This window comes from Salmo salar, chromosome ssa09 (assembly GCF_905237065.1).
Source record: "Salmo salar chromosome ssa09, Ssal_v3.1, whole genome shotgun sequence".
NCBI lineage: Eukaryota > Metazoa > Chordata > Actinopteri > Salmoniformes > Salmonidae > Salmo > Salmo salar.
Window position 1 is genome coordinate 146,506,072 of NC_059450.1, and position 24,788 is coordinate 146,530,859.

Here is a 24,788-nt window from a genome sequence, read left to right on the forward strand (position 1 = left end):
TTCATTAGCGTTACCAGCCTCAGAAATTGCAGCCCAAATAAATGCTTCACGGAGTTCAAGTAACAGACACATCTCAACATCAACTGTTCTGAGGAGACTGTGAATCAGGCCTTTATGGTTGAATTGCTGCAAAGAAACCACTACTAAAGGACACCAATAAGAAGAAGAGACTTGCTTGGGCCAAGAAACACGAGCAATGGACATTAGACCAGTGGAAATCTGTCCTTTGGTCTGATTTTTGGTTCCAAACGCAGTGTCTCTGTGAGACCCAGAGTAGGTGAATGGATGATCTCCGCATGTGTGGTTCCCACCATGAAGCATGGAGGAGGTGGTGTGATGGTGCTTTGCTGGTGACACTGTTAGTGATGTATTTAGAATTCAAGGCACACTTAACCAGCAAGAGTATGCAAATACGTCATAAAGGCAAAGGATGGCTACTTTGAAGAATCTCAAATATAAAATGTATTTTGATTTCTTTAACACTTTTTTGGTTACAGCATGATTCCATATGTGTTATTTCATAGATTTGATGTCTTCACTATTATTTTACAATGTAGAAAATAATAAAAAATAAAGAAAAACCCTTGAATGAGTAGGTCTGTCCAAACTTTTGACTGATACTGTATGCCCTCCCTCTCTCTCTCTTTCCCTCCATCTCTGTGACTGAGGAGAGAGATGGTGAGATATCTTCACTAATGAACAGAGCTTTCCCCAATACATCAACCCATCAGGGAGAAGAGGAAAGTGAAAGAAACAGAAAACATTAGCTATGAAGTATGAGGACACACTCACTCAAACTATGCAGTAGAGCGTAGCAGGTAGAGAGAAGGGCAAAGACACAGAGAAAGTTTGGATGAAAAGTTGGTGCAAAACCTTAGCCTGAAGGAGATGGAAGTCCCTGTGGGGACCCCTGTCCCAGTATATCACTGCCACATCACAAGCCAGCCCAGACAACACACAAACACATTACAAACACACACACACACATCTCTGGGATCTGAGGCTGGCGGGCCATGCATGGTGGGCTTATGAATAATCAGGGTGAATTATGGGTGGGAAAAATGAATAGCTGTCCGAGACAGAGAAGAGTGAGAGAGAGAGACAGAGAGAGACAGAGAAGAGTGACAGAGAGAGAGAGACAGAGAAGAGTGAGAGAGAGACAGAGAAGAGTGAGAGAGAGACAGAAGAGAGAGAGACAGAAGAGAGAGAGACAGAAGAGTGAGAGAGAGAAAAAGAAGCTGTTATTAGAATCTGCTCAGCAGTTGTCACGGAAACGACTTGGCGAATCGGACAACCAGGTCTGTCCACCGGAGGCTTAAAGAGGTGTCAAAGAGACTTGTCACGCTCCACACACACCTACGCACAAAGACTGCTCATGCTCAGAGAAACAACTATACACAAATGTACAGACACACTCCAACGCTCACCGCTGCAAAAACACGCACTCACAAACACACGCACGCACGCACGCACGCACACACACACACACACACACACACCTGCATAGAGGTGGTGATCTCCTGCAGGGCTGAGTCTGCCTCCTGCTGTTTGGTCCTCAGCAGAGTGCTCTGCTCAGCAGCCCGCCTCTTCAGCTCATCCACCAATGCCTTCGCTTCGTTCAGCTTAAACACGCCCGCCTGGGGGGGGGGGAAGCCAACCACATCAGATGTCACAATTAGGTCTCATGATATGACTATATGTTCATTCAGCAGACTGTTTCATCCTAAGCAAGATACAGTAAACACATACATCTGCATATGCACTGCTGCAGGGAGTTTGTGTGTGAGCATTACTGTAAGTGAATGCTAAGTATGTGTATATGGTGTGTATATAGTGTGTCTGTGTATATGGTGTGTGTGTGTGTGTATAGTGTGTGTGGCCCTGTCCGGGGGTATCATTGGATGGGGCCACAGTGTCTCCTGACCCCTCCTGTCTCAGCCTCCAGTATTTATGCTGCAGTAGTTTATGTGTCGGGGGGCTAGGGTCAGTCTGTTACATCTGGAGTATTTCTCCTGTCTTATCCAGTGTCCTGTGTGAATTTAGGTATGCTCTCTCTAATTCTCTCTTTGTTTCTTTCTCTCTCTCGGAGGACCTGAGCCCTAGGACTATGCCTCAGGACTACCTGACATGATGACTCCTTGCTGTCCCCAGTCCACCTGGCCGTGCTGCTGCTCCAGTTTCAACTGTTCTGCCTGCGACTATGGAACCCTGACCTGTTCACCGGACGTGCTACCTGTCCTAGACCTGCTGTTTTCAACTCTCTAGAGACAGCAGGAGCGGAAGAGATACTCTGAATGATCGACTATGAAAAGCCAACTGACATTTACTCTTGAGGTGCTGACTTGTTGCACCCTCGACAACTACTGTGATTATTATTATTTGACCATGCTGGACATTTGAACATCTTGGCCATATTTTGTTATAATCTCCACCCGGCCCAGCCAGAAGAGGACTGGCCACCCCTCATAGCCTGGTTCCTCTCTAGGTTTCTTCCTAGGTTTTGGCCTTTCTAGGAAGTTTTTCCTAGCCACCGTGCTTCTACACCTGCATTGCTTGGTGTTTGGGGTTTTAGGCTGGGTTTCTGTACAGCACTTTGAGATATCAGCTGATGTAAGAAGGGCTATATAAATACATTTGATTTGATACACCACCATTCAAAAGTTTGGGGTCACTTAGAAATGTCCTTGTTTTCCATGAAAACATACATGAAATTAGTGGTAAAATGAATAGGAAATAAAGTCAAGACGTTATAAATAGGTTAAAAATAATGTTTTTTAATTGATTTCGTCAAAGAATCCTCATTTGCAGCAATTACAGCCTTGCAGACATTTGGCATTCTAGTTGTCAATTTGTTGAGGTAATCTGAAGAGATTTCATCCCATGTTCCTGAAGCACCTCCCACAAGTTGGATTGGCCTGATTGCCTTCTTACGTACCATACGGTCAAGCAGCTCCCACAACAGCTCAATAGGGTTGAGATCCGGTGACTATGGTGGCCACTCCATTATAGACAGAATACCAGCTGACTGCTTCTTCCCTAAATAGCTATTGCATAGTTTAGAGCTGTGCTTTGGGTCAATTGTGCTGTTGTACGAGGAAATTGGCTTCAATTAAGCAACGTCCACAGGGTATGGCATGGCGTTTAAAAATGGAGTGATAGCCTTCCTCCATCAAGATCCCTTTTACCCTGTACAAATCTCCCACTTTACCACCACCAAAACACCCCAGACCATCACATTGCCTCCACCATGCTTGACAGATGGCGTCAAGCACTCCTCCAGCATCTTTTCATTTTTTTCTGCATCTCACAAATGTTCTTCTTTGTGAGCCGAACACCTCAAACTTAGATTTGTCTGTCCATAACACTTTTTTCCAATCTTTCTCTGTCCAGTGTCTGTGTTCTTTTGCCCATCTTAATCTTTTCTTTATATTGGCCAGTCTGAGATATGGCTTTTTATTTGCAGCTCTGCCTAGAAAGCCAGCATCCCGGAGTCGCCTCTTCACTGTTGACATTGAGACTGGTGTTTCGCTGGTACTATTTAATGAAGCTGCCAGTTGAGGACTTGTGAGGCGTCTGTTTCTCAAACTAGACACTAATGTACTTGTCCTCTTGCTCAGTTGTGCACCGGGGCCTCCCACTCCTCTTTGTATTCTGGTTAGAGACAGTTTGCGCTCTTCTTTGAAGGGAGTAGTACACAGCATTGTGCGAGATCTTCAGTTTCTTGGCAATTTCTCGCATGGAATAGCCTTCATTTCTCAGAACAAGAATAGACTGACGAGTTTCAGAAGAAACTGTATATTGACCTTTTTCTACTGTATGTTTGTTTATTCCATGTGTAACTCTGTGTTGTTGTATGTGTTGAACTGCTTTGCTTTATCTTGACCAGGTCGCAGTTGTAAATGAGAACTTGTTCTCAACTAGCCTACCTGGTTAGATAAAGGTGAAATCCTTTTTTATTTTTAAGTTATTTGTTTCTGGCCATTTTGAACCTATAATCGAACCCACAAATGCTGATGCTCCAGATACTCAACTAGTCTAAAGAAGGAAGTTTTATTGCTTCTTTAATCCGGACAACAGTTTTCAGCTGTGCTAACATAATTGCAAAAGGGTTTTCTAATGATCAATTAGCTAATCCAAGTTTATCATTTTTAAAGGCTAACACAACGTGCCATTGAAACACAGGAATGATGGTTGCTGATAATGGGCCTCTGTACACCTATGTAGATATTCCATTAAAAATCAGCCGTTTCCAGCTACAATAGTCATTTACAAAATCTACACTGTATTTCTGATCAATTTTATGTTATTTTAACGGACATATTTTCTTGCTTTTCTTTCAAAAACAAGGACATTTCTAAGTGACCCCAAAATGTTGAATGGTAGCGTATATAGCGTGTGTATATAGTGTGTGTATAGTGTGTGTATATAGTGTGTGTGTGTATAGTGTTTGTATATATGGTGTGTGTATATAGTGTGTGTGTGTATATATAGTGTGTGTATATAGTGTTTGTATATAGTGCGTGTATATATAGTGTTTTTTTTATTTTTATTATTTATTACAAAAAACACAAGGAAGGGGTAACATTAAAGTATTAGAACATGAAGGACAAACAATACAGCACCAAGACACTATCAAACATGTATCAGTCTTTCTGCAACAGAGCCATCCTTATGTGTGAGGGTGCGTGTGCATGATAGTGATATAAAATATATGTCATAGTTTCCTTTTTCATGATCAGCACGAACCCTCCAAGATCCCCCCACAGTTCCCCAATAGCTGTCCCTCAACCCTCCAAGATCCCCCCACAGTTCCCCAATAGCTGTCCCTCAACCCTCCAAGATCCCCCCCACAGTTCCCCAATAGCTGTCCCTCAACCATTTGAGACCCCTCCCACAGTCCCCCCCCACCGGAAGAAAAAAAATAAAAAATACAATTAATTAACCCCCCAATGCACCAACAACCAAGAGAATAAACTAAAGAGAAAAAAGGAAAAGACAGAAGAAAACAGCAAACAATGCAATTTTTTAATTTTTTTAAATAAAACATTTAAAACAAAGGACATCAAGGACAACTGAAATCATAACAGCAATGCCTACTTTATGTGTTTGTGCGCATGTCTGGCACTATTACATGTATGTCTGTGTTCTTGTATGTGTTTATTTGAATGAGAGTGTGTGTGTATGCATGAGTACAAACACCTCCACGGCATCAGCCTCAGCCTCATTAGTTATAAAAACACTGCCACTTAGTGTCATTCAAATGTACTTTTATTATGTTTTATTTAGACTTTTTTTCCCCTTTATCTTTTGACCATCATTCTCTCTCTCACACAGTAACTCCACTCCCACTTGTCTCCAATTCCACATACCAACCCTCAGCCCATCCCATCTATCTCTGCTGGCCACCCACTTCGTGTTTCTACGCAACACATATCTTTCAACTATGCTATGATGTTTAACGTACAATTTCAATCTATCTAATCAAACAGAATCTACAGATTGCGTGTTGAAGACAAATACTTTTACTAAGAGTATTAGTATATTAGTAATTGACTGACCCGGTCTCTCCAGATCTCCTAACAGTACTATTTCTAGGGTGAATTTTAGATCAATGCAATGCATTTTCAGCCATTCCTGAACCTGAGACCAGAAACAGGCTACCTGAGGGCAATACCAAAATAAATGGTATATTGATTCTCTATCCTCACAACAAAATCTGCAGAGCTTTGATGATTTCATGCCCCAAATATTCAACATTTTGTTGGTGGCAAGAATTCTATATAATAATTTCAGCTGAAAAGCACAGAGTCTTGAATGTTGCGTTGTTTTATAAATCAACACATACCATGGAATCGGTACATCAAAAATCTCTTCCCAACTATTTTGCAATCTGTATGGCACAGTTGTCAACATCCTGGTATAAATAGGAAACTGGTATACTTTCCCATTTATGATATTTTTATTCCTCTGCCAGTTTTGATCCTTTATATTGAGCAGACAGACCAGTTCCCTACCTCCTCCCGCTGCCACCAACCTCCTCCATTTTTGGGGCAATGCTGTAATAAATTGGTTGTACTCTTGGATTGAGCAGACCTTCCTGTACAATTCTGATAACTCCATGAAGGACATAACTCTACCATTACAATATCATTTAACAACAAAATACTTTCAAACAAAAATATTTTCAAACATCTTTCCCATAAATACAGGTATTATATCAACCAGCACATTTGAGTTCAGCCATAATATTTGTTCTATCTTTTCAGGGAGTTGAAATTGTAGCCAGCTCTGCAATGCTTGTTTGAAAAAGACAGATACTTTGAAAAAAGTATCATTTTCAATTAATCCAAAATGAGACATGGCAATCTGCACAAAGGCAAAAAGGCCATTTTTAAACAATGGATGAGCTTTTCTTAGTAATCTACTTGAGAACCATTTAGGGTTCAAATACAACTTTTGAATGAGTTAAGCTTTTAGAGAGAGGTTTAGTGCTTTTATAGTTAATCATCTCAACCCACCCAATTCATATTCATTATATAGATAGGCTCATTTTATTTTGTCTGGTTTAGTGTCCCAGATAAAGCAAAATATTTTTTGCTCATATGATTTGAAAAATGAATCATCAGGAGTAGGCAGCGCGATAAGTAAGTGAGTAAACTGAGATATGACTAAGGAGTTAATCAGGGCAATTTTTCCATAAATATACAGGTATTTACCTCTCCATGGTTGCAGGATCTTGTCTATTTTTACATGTTTTCTATTGAAATTCATTGTGGAGAGCTTATTTATATCTTTTGTGATATGAATACCGAGTATGTCTACTTCACCATCAGCCCATTTTAGGGGTAAGCTGCAAGGTAATGTAAAAGTTGTATTTTTTAAGGATCCAATACGTAATATTGTACACTTATCATAATTAGGTTTTAGTCCAGAGAGTACAGAAAAGTTATCTAGATCTTTAATAAGACATTGCAGGGATCTAGCTTGCAGACTCAACATAAAACTTGAGTCTTCAGCATACATGGACACCTTTGTTTTTAAGCCTTGGATTTCTAATCCTCTAATGTTGTTATTGGATCTGATTTTAATAGCTAGCATTTCGATGGCCATAACGAATAGGTTATGGTGACAGCGGACACCCTTGTTTAACTCCTCTTGACAATTCAAAACTCTCTGAGATGTAGCCGTTTACTATTTTACACCTGGGGTTGCTATACATTATTTTTACCCATTTTATAAGAGAATTACTGAAATTGAAAAAAATCCAGTCTTACTTTATGAAATGCCTTTTCAAAATCCGCTATAAATACCATTCCTGGCTTCTTATACGTTTCATGATGTTCTATTATTTCTAGTAGTTGTCGTATATTATCTCCAATGTATCGTCGATGTAAAAAACCTGTCTGATCAGGATGAACAATACCTGGTAAAACCCTTTTAATTCTGAGTGCTATGCATTTTGCATCACAACATTGAAGTTTAAGGGGCCTCCAGTTTTTTAGATAGACCGGGTCTTTATATTTGCCATCTGGGTCTTGTTTTAATAATAGAGAAATCAGACCTTCCTGCTGAGTACCTGATAGACTACCATTTCTATAGGAGTAGTTAAAACAATCTAACAATAGAGCTTTTAGTACATCAATAAAATACTTGATATACCTCTACTGGTATGCCATGGGGTTTTTCCAGACTGAAAGGATATAATAGCCTCAAAAAGTTCTTCCTCTGTAATTTGGCCTTCACACTGATCTTTCTATACATTTCTTAATTTTCCATTTTTTATATTATTTGGAAACAATTCCTTACCGTAATCTTCATTCAGTGGGAGAGGATGAGACTGAAAAGAGAACATCTGCCTAAAATAATTTGCTCCTCTTTTAAAATATCATTCGGAGAATCATAGATGACTCCATCTTCAGTAACGAGTTTCTGCAAATTCTTTTTGTTAGCGTTCCTGCATTGGAGATTCAAGAAGAATTTTGTGCATTTTTCTCTATATTCCATCCAGTTTGCTTTATTTTTGTAATGGATTACATTAGATCGTTCCTGAATAAGTTCCTCAAGTTCTTTTTGTTTTTCCTCTAACTTATTTTGTATCTCTGTAGTATCATTTTTATTGCTATCTACCTGTACCATTAGTTCATGGATTTCCCTTGTTAGTCTTGTTTCTTTAGCCAGAAACTGCTTTTTTATTATTGTTGAATATTGTGTATATAGTGTTTGTATATAGTGTGTGTATATGGTGTGTGTATAAAGTGTGTGTATATGGTGTGTATATGTTGTGTGTGTTACCTGTAGATGTTGCTGTCTGAGAGTGAGCTGGCTCTGTTTGCTGCTGTAAATGGATGTGTAGACATGGAGGAAGGCCATGTACTGGCTGGGTGTGGCTCCATATTCTCTACAAGACTCATGGATCATCAGGAAGGAGCGACACAGATCACCCTGACCCGACGCTGGGAGGGACAAACGAGACAGAACATATCCACGAGTGACTAGCTAGTTTAGAGCTAGTTCTCTATAGTCTGACTATGACTTACTAGGACTCTGGTGGCAGGGATGTTTTCTCCTACCTGAGCCTTTTCTCTTGTGGCCTTTCTCTCCTCCACTCTTCTCCCCCTCTCCCTCCACCTTAGCCAGTAGCATCTCAGGGATCTGACAGGACAGCATCAACACGAAGGTTATGAAGGAAGACAGAGCTAATGACAATATTATAATCCTGTATGATGCTATGTTCTCAACCCTCCCTCCCTCCATCCTCTCCTCCCACCTTCTTCATGCTGCTCTCAGACCACCCGTCCATCCACTGGACGGAACACCTGCGGTAGAGAGCCGGGTTGCTCTCACAGCTAATGGTGAAGTTAGAGTTGGTGCAGTCCATGATCAACACTATGTGTAGGTTCTGCTGGATTCCTGAGAGAGAGAGCGAGAGAGCGAGAGAGAGAGAGGGGGATGGAGATGAAGGGAGAGAAACAAAGAAAAAGAAACAAAGAGAGGGTGTAATGGCTTGTGTAGTGCTGTCCTTGTCCATTTACTCCCCCGCTGAAAGGCCAGTAGTTTAGTCAGAGGAACTCAGAGGGAAGAGACATCTATTGATCTGATTCTGCAGCATCTACAGAACAAACACAGCATCATAATAAACGCGGGGGAGGAAAGGGATGAAGTGAGAGGAAGGAAGAGAGGGAGAGGAGATGAGAGAACCGAGGATGTGTAGATGTGCCGATGTGACCTTCAGCAAGACACTTAACCCTAATTGCTCCTATAAATCGCTCTGGATAAGAGCGCCTGCTAAATGACTACAATGTAATGTCATGTAGATGAGTAGCTAGATAGATGAGTCTCTCACGGTAGGCAAAGTAGTTGAAGAGGGGTCCGGTGAATCCGTCCTGGGATGCAGGATCTTTGAGAGAGGAGAGGAGGGGCTCCAGCTCCTCTGGGGAGTACAGGCCTGGAACCTCACCTACAACACACATATAACACACACTGATCTCAGTACAGTACAGGCTCCAGGCCAGTACCTCACCTACAACACATATTACACTGAACTCAGTACAGTACAGGCCCCAGGCCAGCACCTCATCTACAACAAACATCACTTTGAACTGAAAGAGTACAGACTCAGCACCTCACCTGGGATTTATGACACATGGTTTCATTTGATTTTATTCATCATCAGACATTGTGTATTCCATTTGTGTAGTTGTTTATATGCGACTGACCAGAGGACAGCAGGCTGTTGACCATCTCCAGGAAGGCTGGGTGGACAAACTGATAATCCTCCAGCAACAGCACCACCTGTTGGCCCTCCAGACCTGCCAGCTGCATCACCTACACAGAAGAGAACACACAGTCAGGTGTGTGTGTGATTTGATGTTCCCTGCAGCATGCTTTGCCTTGTCCAGCTCTGCCTTCACCAGTGTTTCCCTATGATTTACTTTCAGCAGCAGTGGTAAAGTTAGGGGGGGGTCCTTTTGCTGGGGAGGTCTGGGGGCATTCACCCCCGCGACACCATCTCAAATATAATTTTCCCTTTAAAAGCATTATCACATTTATGTCATTTACATTTACGTCATCACCTGTAGCCCAACTGATGCAGCATAGCGGCTTTAAATAAATAGGCTGAAGCATGAGGTTGCCCATCTGCATTTACCTCATGGGAAGAAAAAAAAAAGATTGAATGCATCAAATTCTACAACTATACCTTGGAACCTGTCATTTTTTCTGGATCAAAATGGGGCATAGAGGGTGAGCGTGGTAGGGGTGTGACAGTGGGCGTGGCCAATGGAGTGGTCTCCCAACTGAACATTTTAGAGGCCCTCCTCTTGGCCGCAGAGACAACATTTTGCTGTTTTAAAGCACATTTCCTGCAATTCCACATATTTTGGCATGGGGCAGAGAGAGAATGTGCTGTTGTAAAGCTAATTTCCAACAAATCTACATATTTTGGCATGGGGCAGAGAGAAAATGTCATGTTTTAAAGCAAATTTACAACAAATCTACATATTTTGGCATGGGGCAGAGAGAGAATGTGCTGTTTTAAAGCTAATTTCCAACAAATCTACATATTTTGGCATGGGGCAGAGAGAAAACGCCATGTTTTAAAGCTAATTTCCAACAATTCTACATATTTTGCAGTGGCTTATGCCATGTCTTATGCTATCTGAGTGACTAAAACATAATAACAAAATGAATGCCCCATGCCATGACATCTTTGGAATGTTTGATTCTCCCTGACTAATTTTGGTGATTGTTAGTTCTCAAAGATCTTATAAAAACATAAAATAGGTCCATTATCTTTTCTACATAATTTATATCTGGTTTTAGTAGTGTAAGTTAACACTGAAAAAGGTTTTCCATTCCAAAAAAGTATAAAGAAATCGAATAAAAAGAAGTCTACCTCGGCTAAACAAATATAGGGGAAACACTGCACACTAAAACATAGGTCACAGAGAAAGACAGACACAGAGGTATGACAGCTTACGTTCTTCAGGTCATTGTTGAAGTGTTTGAGTGAGTATCCGCGGGAGATCTTGGGTGTGTAGAGTGTGTATCCATGCATGTGTGAGACCAGGCATGTGGCGGTGCGCCGGCCCACCCCGCTGCGTCCGGCCAGGAGCAGAGAGCCCCCCGGTCGACTCAGGACACGGTCCACACGAGACACAAAGTGACACACCTCCCAGAACAACAGCAGGTCCAACTCCCTGTTGTCACGACCATACAGGACCGCTCCCTACAGAAGGCAGAGATACATTAATACACACACACACACACACACACACACACACACACACACACACACACACACACACACACACACACACACACACACACACACACACACACACACACTCTCTCTCTCCCTGTCTTAAACAATACAAACACACACCGACCTTGTGTATGACCTGGCGTAGGTCGGCAAAGTCGAGGCGTCCCAGAGATTTACCGTGGGGGGGCAGGGACTGACCAGGGGCCATCACTCCCCCTCCCTCAGACGCACCCCACGTCACATAGAAACCATCTGCAGGGAGAAAATACACAGTTATACACACTGTTAAATACACACATCTATACACACACACACACACACCTAACTACACACACAAACCCATTTCCCAGAGAACCCAACCACAGAGAACCCACTGTCATACAGTATATAGAGACACTCTGCAGAGGGAGAGGAGCACTGAGGTGTGTGTTTTACCTGTCATGTTGTCGAGTGCGTCGGAGCCCCAGTCACCTCGTATGACAGAGGAGAGGATGTTGTCAAAGGAATGGATGTCTTTAGAGGAGACCAGTCTGTCTCTGAACAGCCTCTTGGCCTCATAGGCTACCACCTCCAACACCGAGTCTGTTATATTACAGTTCCCTACAGACACAGAGAGGAGGAGTTAATACACACTGGACAAAACATTAAAAAACACCTTCCTAATATTGTGTTGCACCCCCCCCCTTATCCCTCAGAACAGCCTCAATTCGTTGGACATGGACTCTACAAGGTGTTGAATGTGTTACACAGGGATGCTGGTCCATGTTGACTCCAATGCTTCCCACAGTTGTGTCATGTTGGCTGGATGTCCTTTGGGTGGTGGACCATTCTTCATACACACGGGAAACTGTTGAGAGTGAAAAACCCAGCAGCGTTGCAGTTCTTGACTCAAACTGGTGTGCCTGGAACCTACTACCATACCCTGTTCAAAGGCACTTAAATATTTTGTCTTGTCCATTCACTCTCTGAATGACACACATACACAATCCATGTCTCAATTGTCTCAAGGCTTAAAAATGCTTCTTTAACGCGTCTCCTCTCCTTCATCTACACTGATTGAAGAGGATTTAACAAGTAACATTAATAAGGGATCATAGCTTTCACCTGGATTCACCTGGTCAGTCTGTCATGGAAAGAGCAGGTGTTCTTAATATTCTGTCCACTCGGTGGACACTACTACATTATACCATACTACAAAAAGACACGCAGCATCAATACAGCTCAGTGTACACACACTAACACACCAGAGAAGAGAGTTGAAGTGATGAGAGAGGGCGTTGTGACATACCGTGTAGAAAAGGTAAGCAGCAGGAGGGAGGAAGGAGAGAGGAGTGCAAAAAAACGATGAGTCATGGAAAAAATAAGTTTGTCAGCAAACGCTTTTAATTAAAATTAATGATTGGACTCCCTATCACAGGGAGAACACATTGCAAGAGGGAGGGAGGGAGTGACAGAGGGAGAGATGAAGGAGGACAGAGAACGGAATGATGAAAGAGAGAGAGAGATGGGTGACAGAGGGAGCAGAACAGGGGAGAGGAAGAAAGCGATGGTGAATGCAGGAGGCAGGGAGAGAGCTACTGACTTTCAGAAGATATTCTGAAATATCCAACAGCAACTACAATCAAAGGCCAGTACAGTATAAAGTTAAGACTGTTACCAAATAATGAGACGTTTTCAACAAGAAGTCAGCAACAACAGAGAAAACCCATGCAATTAGCAGTATGAAGTATTGCAGAAAGAAATGAAACTTTTTGGGGACAACTTAAAATGGGTCGCAGAAAAGATTGTGTAGTGCAATGGGTTCCCAAACTGTTCTGGCCCGTGTCCCCATTTTTTAACCCCAGCTTGTAAAAAAAGTTACGTAATCAACGGCCAGTGTTTATTTGGGCTATGACAGACTATTAGAAATCAGTCTGACAATATTTTGGAGAGTAATTCAGTCTGAAGACAGTATGGTTTAACGTGACTGAAATGCATCAGAAAGATATTGGGAAGTTCAGAAGACCATCAAGCAATAATGATATTTTTCCCCCGGGTCTGATTTAGTTCCTGGTCTTGTCCACTCTGTTCTAACAGCTTGTGGGCATAGTAGAGGGAAACAGGAAGTACATATGTGTTCCTGAGAGTCTTATCTTTCAGCGATAGGGGTCATAATATTTTGTAGCTTAATAAACCATTTTTTTTAAAAGAGCCACATTTGTAGGAAGAAGACAGAAACCACACTGTTTATTCCAACCGGATCTAGCAGCTACTGGAGGTTACTGAAATAACCCCGCTTCTATGAACCAAGGGGAAACCCTGGTGTAGTGATTGTGGTCTGACCGAGTGATTTAACAACGTGGTCTGACTATAGGTCCCAGTGGACTATGAGCCGTAGAAGCAGAGGTAGTAGAGTGAGGTGTGATCTGACCACGTGGTCTGACTATAGGACCCAGTGGACTATGAGCCGTAGAAGCAGAGGCAGTAGCGTGAGGTGTGATCTGACCACGTGGTCTGACTATAGGACCCAGTGGACTATGAGCCGTAGAAGCAGAGGCAGTAGCGTGAGGTGTGATCTGACCACGTGGTCTGACTATAGGACCCAGTGGACTATGAGCCGTAGAAGCAGAGGCAGTAGCGTGAGGTGTGATCTGACCACGTGGTCTGACTATAGGACCCAGTGGACTATGAGCCGTAGAAGCAGAGGCAGTAGCGTGAGGTGTGATCTGACCACGTGGTCTGACTATAGGACCCAGTGGACTATGAGCCGTAGAAGCAGAGGCAGTAGCGTGAGGTGTGATCTGACCACGTGGTCTGACTATAGGACCCAGTGGACTATGAGCCGTAGAAGCAGAGGCAGTAGCGTGAGGTGTGATCTGACCACGTGGTCTGACTATAGGACCCAGTGGACTATGAGCCGTAGAAGCAGAGGCAGTAGCGTGAGGTGTGATCTGACCACGTGGTCTGACTATAGGACCCAGTGGACTATGAGCCGTAGAAGCAGAGGCAGTAGCGTGAGGTGTGATCTGACCACGTGGTCTGACCGTGCTGTTGTGGTTAACTCACCTGCGGACATGTCGTATCGCAGCAGGCTGAGCACCCACTGGGTGAGGACACACGGAGTGAACAGGTAGTGACTGTGGTCATCCACCGTGAACTTCGCCTTCACCTGAGACCAGAGGAACAGAGAGATAGAAATACACACACGCACGCACACACACACACACACACAATACAGCCACTTATTACACAGGTGTGTGTGTGTGGTTTAGATTTGCCTCCCTAAGAGTGAGGATTAGATATGAGGCAGTACGTAAGTGCTGTGATAACAGCAGTCTAATCTAAAGCTGCTGCTTGGAAAGACTAGAGCAGCTTAAAGCTGAAGCTTTACTCTGATAACACATGAACTCATCTGAGACAGCGCACACACACACACACACACACACACACACACACACACACACACACACACACACACACACACGCACCTGTTCATAGACCTGTACCAGAGACCCTGCTAGCTGGTGTGTTTTCCCAGTGCTGGCCCAGGCTGCCTGGCTCCCAAGGCTCCTCTGGAGAACAGGCTGCAGGTACGCTGAGTAGATGGTCTGAAGCTGCTCCCTGTCTGGATAACTAGAGAAGAGAGCAAGTGTCAGTGTGTGTGTGTGCGTGTGTGTGTGTCAGAGTATGTGAGGGGAGTTGAGCAGCTCCAAATTCGCTTATTTAACCAACATCTATATAATTTTTGTGACTACCTGGACCTACCAATTGGTTTTGAAGTATTGAAATCAAACCATGTGATTTGAATGAAAAATATTATAATAAACATGAAAAGGAGAATGTAAGAAGCGCTCATCATTTAAAATAGGTTACATGTCATATTAAACAGCATATAAACACTCTAAATAGGTCAGGAGCCAGACAGGGAGACTAAGAAGGAACAGAAATGAATTATTTAGGCTATATTATTTATATTATTTCAAGGCTAGAGCCTACAAAGAAATATATTGTGAAGCATTAGCGAGTGTGACACACTAGGCTGGTAGGGACTTTAACAGCTCAGTATTTAAACAACATTCGTATTAAATCATTACAGTCTATAAATTGCGCATACAAGCTGTGACTTCCATAGAATGAAATACAAATTAATTATTAGGCTCAGTCTACAGTGCCTTCGAATAAATGCTTAGAAACACGAGGCCAGTCTACGGTGCCTGGAGAGCCGGCCAGCAGCGGATAACACCCTCCCCACATTTAGAACTACTGGGGATGTTAAACAACCTTTTGACCACTCTCACAGAGCTACTGGGGATGTTAAACAACCTTTTGACCACTCTCACAGAGCTACTGGGGATGTTAAACAACCTTTTGACCACTCTCACAGAGCTACTGGGGATGTTAAACAACCTTTTGACCACTCTCACAGAGCTACTGGGGATGTTAAACAACCTTTTGACCACTCTCACAGAGCTACTGGGGATGTTAAACAACCTTTTGACCACTCTCACAGAGCTACTGGGGATGTTAAACAACCTTTTGACCACTCTCACAGAGCTACTGGGGATGTTAAACAACCTTTTGACCACTCTCACAGAGCTACTGGGGATGTTAAACAACCTTTTGACCACTCTCACAGAGCTACTGGGGATGTTAAACAACCTTTTGACCACTCTCACAGAGCTACTGGGGATGTTAAACAACCTTTTGACCACTCTCACAGAGCTACTGGGGATGTTAAACAACCTTTTGACCACTCTCACAGAGCTACTGGGGATGTTACACAACCTTTTGACCACTCTCACAGAGCTACTGGGGATGTTAAACAACCTTTTGACCACTCTCACAGAGCTACTGGGGATGTTACACAACCTTTTGACCACTCTCACAGAGCTACTGGGGATGTTACACAACCTTTTGACCACTCTCACAGAGCTACTGGGGATGTTAAACAACCTTTTGACCACTCTCACAGAGCTACTGGGGATGTTACACAACCTTTTGACCACTCTCACAGAGCTACTGGGGATGTTACACAACCTTTTGACCACTCTCACAGAGCTACTGGGGATGTTAAACAACCTTTTGACCACTCTCACAGAGCTACTGGGGATGTTACACAACCTTTTGACCACTCTCACAGAGCTACTGGGGATGTTACACAACCTTTTGACCACTCTCACAGAGCTACTGGGGATGTTAAACAACCTTTTGACCACTCTCACAGAGCTACTGGGGATGTTAAACAACCTTTTGACCACTCTCACAGAGCTACTAGGGATGTTAAACAACCTTTTGACCACTCTCACAGAGCTACTGGGGATGTTACACAACCTTTTGACCACTCCTACCAGAGATGCAGAGTTGTTTTTTTATTTTCCTAAAGGTTCCTAAAGGTTCCTAAAGGTTTTTAGGAAAAATAGCCCTATCAAAATGGAAAGCTCCTTCAACATAGGAATATGCCAGGCCTATTGGGTCAAAATCAAGTATGGCCTATTGGATAGATAATTGAACAAAAATGAACTAAACAGATCAGATTTTTAGTTTATAAATACTTTTCTACAATGACATATTCAGTTATCTACCTACCTTTCTTTTAGCATGAGTATGTAGTAAGTACACCATCATGCTTTCATGAGATGTGTCTTTTCAGATTCCACAATGATTCTTTAGTTGTGGACATTACATCACCACACTCCCTCTCTTGCTATTGGTCCTCATCTTTGTAAGTCATCTTGATTTAGCACCTATGTGTTTTATCAGTGTCTTGATGAAAATATTTAGTGAACTCCATGACAGTAGCTAAAGGAAGGGGCTATAGCAGCACACAAGTAGACCACAAATGCATGATGGGACGGGCGCGCCCTGAGCTCGTAAAGTGAGAGCTACAGGAGCACTACGGGAGTGAAATTGGAGCGGGGGAGAAGGCCGACGCTCCAGCCTTTGGGCACGCTCTGCTCCTCGCTCCGCTCCAGCTCACATACTCTGGTCTGTGTGACCGTACTCACTCTATGGTGCAGATGCGCACAATGGAGGTGAAGCGGGAGGTGAGTGTGTGTCGTCCCACAGCGCCTCCTGTTGACATGGAGGCCACCACCTGGACGTTCTCCAGACCCACCCAATCCAGGTTCTCATCATAGAACCCATGGTACGTCAGCACCTAGAACACACAAGGGGGAGGGAGGAGAACTTTGTCACGTTATGACAGTGTGACTAATTTCTGTCTTACACATCGATCAAGAAATAATGTATTTTCAGTGTTGTATTGCATTGAGTTGTGTTATGTTGGATTGTATTGTATTGCATTGAGTTGTGTTACGTTGGGTTGTGTTATGTTGTATTGCATTGAGTTGTGTTGTGTTATGTTGTGTTGTGTTGTATTGCATTGAGTTGTGTTGTGTTATGTTGTGTTGTGTTGAGTTGTGTTGTGTTATGTTGTGTTGTGTTATGTTGTATTGCATTGAGTTGGGTTGTGTTACGCTGGGTTGTGTTATGTTGTATTGCATTGAGTTGTGTTGTGTTATGTTGTATTGCATTGAGTTGTGTTGTGTTACGTTGTATTGCATTGATTTGGGTTGTGTTACGTTGTATTGCATTGAGTTGGGTTGTGTTACGTTGGGTTGTGTTATGTTGTATTGCATTGAGTTGTGTTGTGTTATGTTGTATTGCATTGAGTTGTGTTGTATTGCATTGAGTTGTGTTGTGTTATGTTGTATTGCATTGAGTTATGTTGTATTGCATTGAGTTGTGTTGTGTTATGTTGTATTGCATTGAGTTGTGTTGTGTTACGTTGTATTGCATTGATTTGGGTTGTGTTATGTTGTATTGCATTGAGTTGGGTTGTGTTACGTTGGGTTGTGTTATGTTGTATTGCATTGAGTTGTGTTGTGTTATGTTGTGTTGCATTGAGTTGTGTTATGTTGTATTGCATTGAGTTGTGTTGCATTGAGTTGTGTTGTGTTGCATGGAGTTGTGTTGTGTTGTATTGAGTTATGTTGTGTTGTGTTATGTTGTATTGCATTGAGTTGTGTTATGTTATGTTATGTTGTGTTATGTTGTATTAAGTTGAGTTATGTTATGTTGTATTATGTTGTATTGAGTTGTGTTATGTTGTGTTGAGTTGTGTTATGTTATGTTGTGTTGAGTTGTGTTATGTTATGTTGTGTTGAGTTGTGTTATGTTATGTTGTATTATGTTGTATTGAGTTGTGTTATGTTGTGTTATGTTATGTTGTATTGAGCTGTGTTGAGTTGTGTTATGTTATGTTGTATTATGTTGTGTTGTGTTATGTTGTATTGAGTCGTGTTATGCTGTATTGAGTTGTGTTATGTTGTATTGCATTGAGTTGTGTTGTGATATGTTGTATTGCATTGAGTTGGGTTGTGTTACGTTGGGTTGTGTTATGTTGTATTGCATTGAGTTGTGTTGTGTTGTATTGCATTGAGTTGTGTTATGTATTATTGCATTGAGCTGTGTTGTGTTATGTTGTATTGCATTGAGTTGTGTTGTGTTACGTTGGGTTGTGTTATGTTGTATTGAGTTGTGTTATGTTGTATTGAGCTGTGTTGAGTTGTGTTATGTTATGTTGTATTATGTTGTGTTGTGTTGTATTGAGTTGTGTTATGTTGCATTGAGTTGTGTTATGTTGCATTGAGTTGTGTTATGTTGCATTGAGTTGTGTTATGTTGCATTGAGTTGTGTTATGTTGCATTGAGTTGTGTTGTGTTATGTTGTATTGCATTGAGTTGTGTTGTGATATGTTGTATTGCATTGAGTTGGGTTGTGTTACGTTGGGTTGTGTTATGTTATGTTGTATTGCATTGAGTTGTGTTGAGTTGTGTTGAGTTGTGTTGTATTGCATTGAGTTGTGTTGTGTTATGTTGTATTGCATTGAGTTGTGTTGTGATATGTTGTATTGCATTGAGTTGTGTTGTGTTACATTGGGTTGTGTTATGTTGTATTGCATTGAGTTGTGTTGTGTTGCATGGAGTTGTGTTGTATTGAGTTATGTTGTGTTATGTTGTATTGCATTGAGTTGTGTTGTGTTGCATGGAGTTGTGTTGTATTGAGTTATGTTGTGTTGTGTTATATTGTGTTGCATGGAGTTGTGTTGTGTTATGTTGTGTTATGTTATGTTATGTTTTGTTGTATTGCATTGAGTTGTGTTATGTTATGTTATGTTGTATTGAGTTGTGTTATGTTGTGTTATGTTGTGTTGTATTGAGTTGTGTTGTTGTGTTATGTTGTATTGAGTTGTGTTATTTTGTGTTATGTTGTATTGAGTTGTGTTATGTTGTATTGAGTTGTGTTATGTTGTTTATGTTGTATTGAATTGTGTAATGTTGTGTTATGTTATGTTGTATTGAGTTGTGTTATGTTATGTTGTGTTGAGTTGTGTTATGTTGTGTTATGTTGTATTGAATTGTGTTATGTTGTGTTATGTTGTGTTGTATTGAGTTGTGTTGTTGTGTTATGTTGTATTGAGTTGTGTTATTTTGTGTTATGTTGTATTATGTTGTATTGAGTTGTGTTATGTTGTGTTATGTTATGTTGTATTGAGCTGTGTTGAGTTGTGTTATGTTATGTTGTATTATGTTGTGTTGTGTTATGTTGTATTGAGTTGTGTTATGCTGTATTGAGTTGTGTTATGTTGTATTGCATTGAGTTGTGTTGTGATATGTTGTATTGCATTGAGTTGGGTTGTGTTACGTTGGGTTGTGTTATGTTGTATTGCATTGAGTTGTGTTGTGTTGTATTGCATTGAGTTGTGTTATGTATTATTGCATTGAGCTGTGTTGTGTTATGTTGTATTGCATTGAGTTGTGTTGTGTTACGTTGGGTTGTGTTATGTTGTATTGAGTTGTGTTATGTTGTATTGAGCTGTGTTGAGTTGTGTTATGTTATGTTGTATTATGTTGTGTTGTGTTGTATTGAGTTGTGTTATGTTGCATTGAGTTGTGTTATGTTGCATTGAGTTGTGTTATGTTGCATTGAGTTGTGTTATGTTGCATTGAGTTGTGTTATGTTGCATTGAGTTGTGTTGTGTTATGTTGTATTGCATTGAGTTGTGTTGTGATATGTTGTATTGCATTGAGTTGGGTTGTGTTACGTTGGGTTGTGTTATGTTATGTTGTATTGCATTGAGTTGTGTTGAGTTGTGTTGAGTTGTGTTGTATTGCATTGAGTTGTGTTGTGTTATGTTGTATTGCATTGAGTTGTGTTGTGATATGTTGTATTGCATTGAGTTGTGTTGTGTTACATTGGGTTGTGTTATGTTGTATTGCATTGAGTTGTGTTGTGTTGCATGGAGTTGTGTTGTATTGAGTTATGTTGTGTTATGTTGTATTGCATTGAGTTGTGTTGTGTTGCATGGAGTTGTGTTGTATTGAGTTATGTTGTGTTGTGTTATATTGTGTTGCATGGAGTTGTGTTGTGTTATGTTGTGTTATGTTATGTTATGTTTTGTTGTATTGCATTGAGTTGTGTTATGTTATGTTATGTTGTATTGAGTTGTGTTATGTTGTGTTATGTTGTGTTGTATTGAGTTGTGTTGTTGTGTTATGTTGTATTGAGTTGTGTTATTTTGTGTTATGTTGTATTGAGTTGTGTTATGTTGTATTGAGTTGTGTTATGTTGTTTATGTTGTATTGAATTGTGTAATGTTGTGTTATGTTATGTTGTATTGAGTTGTGTTATGTTATGTTGTGTTGAGTTGTGTTATGTTGTGTTATGTTGTATTGAATTGTGTTATGTTGTGTTATGTTGTGTTGTATTGAGTTGTGTTGTTGTGTTATGTTGTATTGAGTTGTGTTATTTTGTGTTATGTTGTATTGAGTTGTGTTATGTTGTATTGAGTTGTGTTATGTTGTTTATGTTGTATTGAATTGTGTAATGTGTTATGTTATGTTGTATTGAGTTGTGTTATGTTATGTTGTGTTGAGTTGTGTTATGTTGTGTTATGTTGTATTGAATTGTGTTATGTTGTGTTATGTTGTGTTGTATTGAGTTGTGTTGTTGTGTTATGTTGTATTGAGTTGTGTTATTTTGTGTTATGTTGTATTGAGTTGTGTTGTATTGAGTTGTGTTATGTTGTTTATGTTGTATTGAATTGTGTAATGTTGTGTTATGTTGTATTGAGTTGTGTTATGTTATGTTGTGTTGAGTTGTGTTATGTTGTGTTATGTTGTATTGAATTGTGTTATGTTACGTTGTATAGAGTTGTGTTATGTTGTGTTATGTAATGTTGTATTGAGTTGTGTTATGTTATGTTGTGTTGTATTGAATTGTGTTATGTTGTGTTATGTTATGTTGTATTGAGTTGTGTTATGTTGTATTGAATTGTGTTATGTTATGTTACGTTGTATAGAGTTGTGTTATGTTGTGTTATGTTATGTTGTATTGAGTTGTGTTATGTTGTATTGAGTTGTGTTATGTTGTATTGAGTTGTGTTATGTTATGTTACGTTGTATTGAGATGTGTTATGTTGTGTTATGTTGTATAGAGTTGAGTTGTGTTGTGTTGCATGGAGTTGTGTTGTGTTGTATTGAGTTATGTTGTGTTGTATTGAGTTATGTTGTATAGAGTTGTATAGAGTTATGTTGTGTTGTGTTATGTTGTATTGCATTGAGTTGTGTTGTGTTGAATGGAGTTGTGTTGTGTTGCATGGAGTTGTGTTGTGTTTCATGGAGTTATGTTGTGTTGTATTGAGTTATGTTGTGTTGTGTTATGTTGTGTTGCATGGAGTTGTGTTGTGTTATGTTGTATTGCATTGAGTTGTGTTATGTTATGTTATGTTGTGTTATGTTGTATTAAGTTGAGTTATGTTATGTTGTATTATGTTGTGTTATGTTATGTTGTGTTGAGTTGTGTTATGTTGTGTTGTGTTGAGTTGTGTTATGTTGTATTATGTTGTATTGAGTTGTGTTATGTTATGTTGTATTATGTTGTATTGAGTTGTGTTATGTTGTGTTATGTTATGTTGTATTGAGTTGTGTTATGTTGTGTTATGTTGTATTGAGTTGTGTTATGTTGTGTTATGTTATGTTGTATTGAGCTGTGTTGAGTTGTGTTATGTTATGTTGTATTATGTTGTGTTGTGTTGTATTGAGTTGTGTTATGTTGCATTGAGTTGTGTTATGTTGCATTGAGTTGTGTTGTGTTATGTTGTATTGCATTGAGTTGTGATATGTTGTATTGCATTGAGTTGGGTTGTGTTACGTTGGGTTGTGTTATGTTGTATTGCATTGAGTTGTGTTGTGTTACGTTGGGTTGTGTTATGTTATGTTGAGCTGTGTTGAGTTGTGTTATGTTATGTTGTATTATGTTGTGTTGTGTTGTATTGAGTTGTGTTATGTTGCATTGAGTTGTGTTATGTTGCATTGAGTTGTGTTGTGTTATGTTGTATTGCATTGAGTTGTGATATGTTGTATTGCATTGAGTTGGGTTGTGTTACGTTGGGTTGTGTTATGTTATGTTGTATTGCATTGAGTTGTGTTGTGTTGTATTGAGTTGTGTTGAGTTGTGTTGTATTGCATTGTGTTATGTTGTGTTGTATTGAGTTGTGTTGTGTTATGTTGTTGTGTTATGTTGTTGTGTTATGTTGTGTTGTGTTATGTTGTGTTGTATTGCATTGCATTGGGCTGCGTTACGTCGGGCTGCGTTACGTTGGCCTGCGTTACGTTGGGCTGCGTTACGTCGGGCTGCGTTACGTCGGGCTGCGTTACGTCGGGCTGCGTTACGTCGGGCTGCGTTACGTCGGCCTGCGTTACGTCGGGCTGCGTTACGTTGTTACATTGGGCTGCGTTACGTTGGGCTGCGTTACGTTGGGCTGCGTTACGTTGTACAGTATTTGTTTGAAAAATGCATCTGGACACAGTAACATCTCTTTTGTTTCACCTGGCTGCCAATTCCTGATCTTTTGAGAACAGAGTAATTTAAGGGGTGGCCTGAAACCTGAGAGGAATGGCTGCTTGAGCAGTGCTGAGGCAGAGGGCTCGTAGTGAGGACGACTGGCTACTATTCTGAACTCTGTGTGGTGATCTTTCTGGCACCCAGAGCTGCTGAGGCATCAGCCAAATGGCTGCTACACAGACTGGACGAGGAGAAGTCCAGAGGCTATACGACTCAGGCTGGTTCCCTGACTTGACCTCTTCAAGATCATCAACAGACTCCAACATCATCTACAATCCTTTGTCCAGCTCCCTTCACTCAAGCCATGAACTGACCCTCTCCATCTTCAGAGGACGCAGCTTGGCCTAGATTGGTTGACCTGTCATGATATATTGCTTCTTTGTTTTTTTTGCTCTTGAAGTGCTTTGAGATTCGATGAAAAGCGCTACATAAATGTAATAAATGATTAGTTGTATTATTATTACTGTACTGTATTGTGCTGTATTTAGTGTATTATATTGTAGTGTATTGTAGAGTATTATGCTGTATTGCAGTGTATTGTAACATGTTGTGCTGTATTTTAGTGTATTGTGCTGTATTGTAGTGTATTGTATTGTAGTTTATTGTGCTTTATTGTAGTGTAGTGTATTTTTTTGTATTGCACTGTATTGTAATGTGCTATATTGTACTGTATTGTAGTGTATTTTATTGTAGTGTATTGTATTGTAGAGTATTGCACTGTAGTGTATTGCGCTGTATTGTACTGTATTGAGCTGTATTGTAGTGTGGTGTATTGTAGTGTACTGTATTGTATTGTAGTTTATTGCGCTGTATTGTACTGTATTGAGCTGTATTGTAGTGTGGTGTATTGTAGTGTACTGTATTGTACTGTAGTGTATGGTGATGTATTGTGCTGTAGTGTAGTGTATTGTGCTTTATTGTAGTGTAGTGTATTGTAGTTTATTGTGCTGTATTATATTGTAGTGTATTGTGTTGTAGTGTATTGTGTTGTAGTGTATTGTACTGTATTGTAGTTTATTGTGCTGTATGGTATTGTAGTGTAATGTGCTGTATTGTAGTGTATTGTTTTGTACTGTGTTGTGCATTATTTTAGTGTTTATACTGTATTGTAGTGTAGTGCATTGTGCTGTATTAGAGTATTGCATTGTATTGTATTGTAGTGTATTGTAGTGTATTGTGCTGTATTGTAGTTTATTGCACTGTATTGTAGTGTATTGTGCTGTATTGCAGTGCAGTGTATTGTAGTTGATTGTGCTGTATTATATTGTAGTGTATTGTGTTGTAGTGTATTGTACTGTACTGCACTGTAGTTTATTGTGTTGTATTGTAGTGCATTGTGCTGTATTGTAGTGTATTGTGCTGTATTGTAATGTATTGTGCTGTATTGTAGTGTATTGTTTTGTACTGTATTGTGCTTTATTGTAGTGTTTTATACTGTATTGTAGTGTAGTGTAGTGTAGTGTGCTGTATTGTAGTGTATTGTATTGTAGTATAGTGTGCCCTATTGTAGAGTATTGCATTGTAGTGTATTGCACCTTATTGTAGTGTATCGTAGTGTATTGTGCTGTATTGTAGTGTATTGTGCTGTATTGTAGTTTATTGCACTGTATTGTGGTGTATTGTGCTGTATTGTCGTTTA

General features: G+C 40.4%; 1 protein-coding gene across 1 annotated transcript in view; it reads right to left on the minus strand.

Moving 5' to 3' along the window:
- dync2h1 (dynein cytoplasmic 2 heavy chain 1) overlaps positions 1 to 24,788 on the minus strand; it is a 320,231-nt gene that overhangs the window by 199,998 nt on the left and 95,445 nt on the right. Inside the window, 12 exon segments of the mRNA XM_045724777.1 lie at positions 1,500 to 1,637; positions 8,293 to 8,453; positions 8,571 to 8,652; positions 8,768 to 8,910; positions 9,344 to 9,457; positions 9,717 to 9,825; positions 10,979 to 11,227; positions 11,388 to 11,515; positions 11,699 to 11,863; positions 14,309 to 14,411; positions 14,731 to 14,875; positions 17,248 to 17,399. Coding sequence (XP_045580733.1) covers positions 1,500 to 1,637; positions 8,293 to 8,453; positions 8,571 to 8,652; positions 8,768 to 8,910; positions 9,344 to 9,457; positions 9,717 to 9,825; positions 10,979 to 11,227; positions 11,388 to 11,515; positions 11,699 to 11,863; positions 14,309 to 14,411; positions 14,731 to 14,875; positions 17,248 to 17,399 — 1,689 coding nt within the window.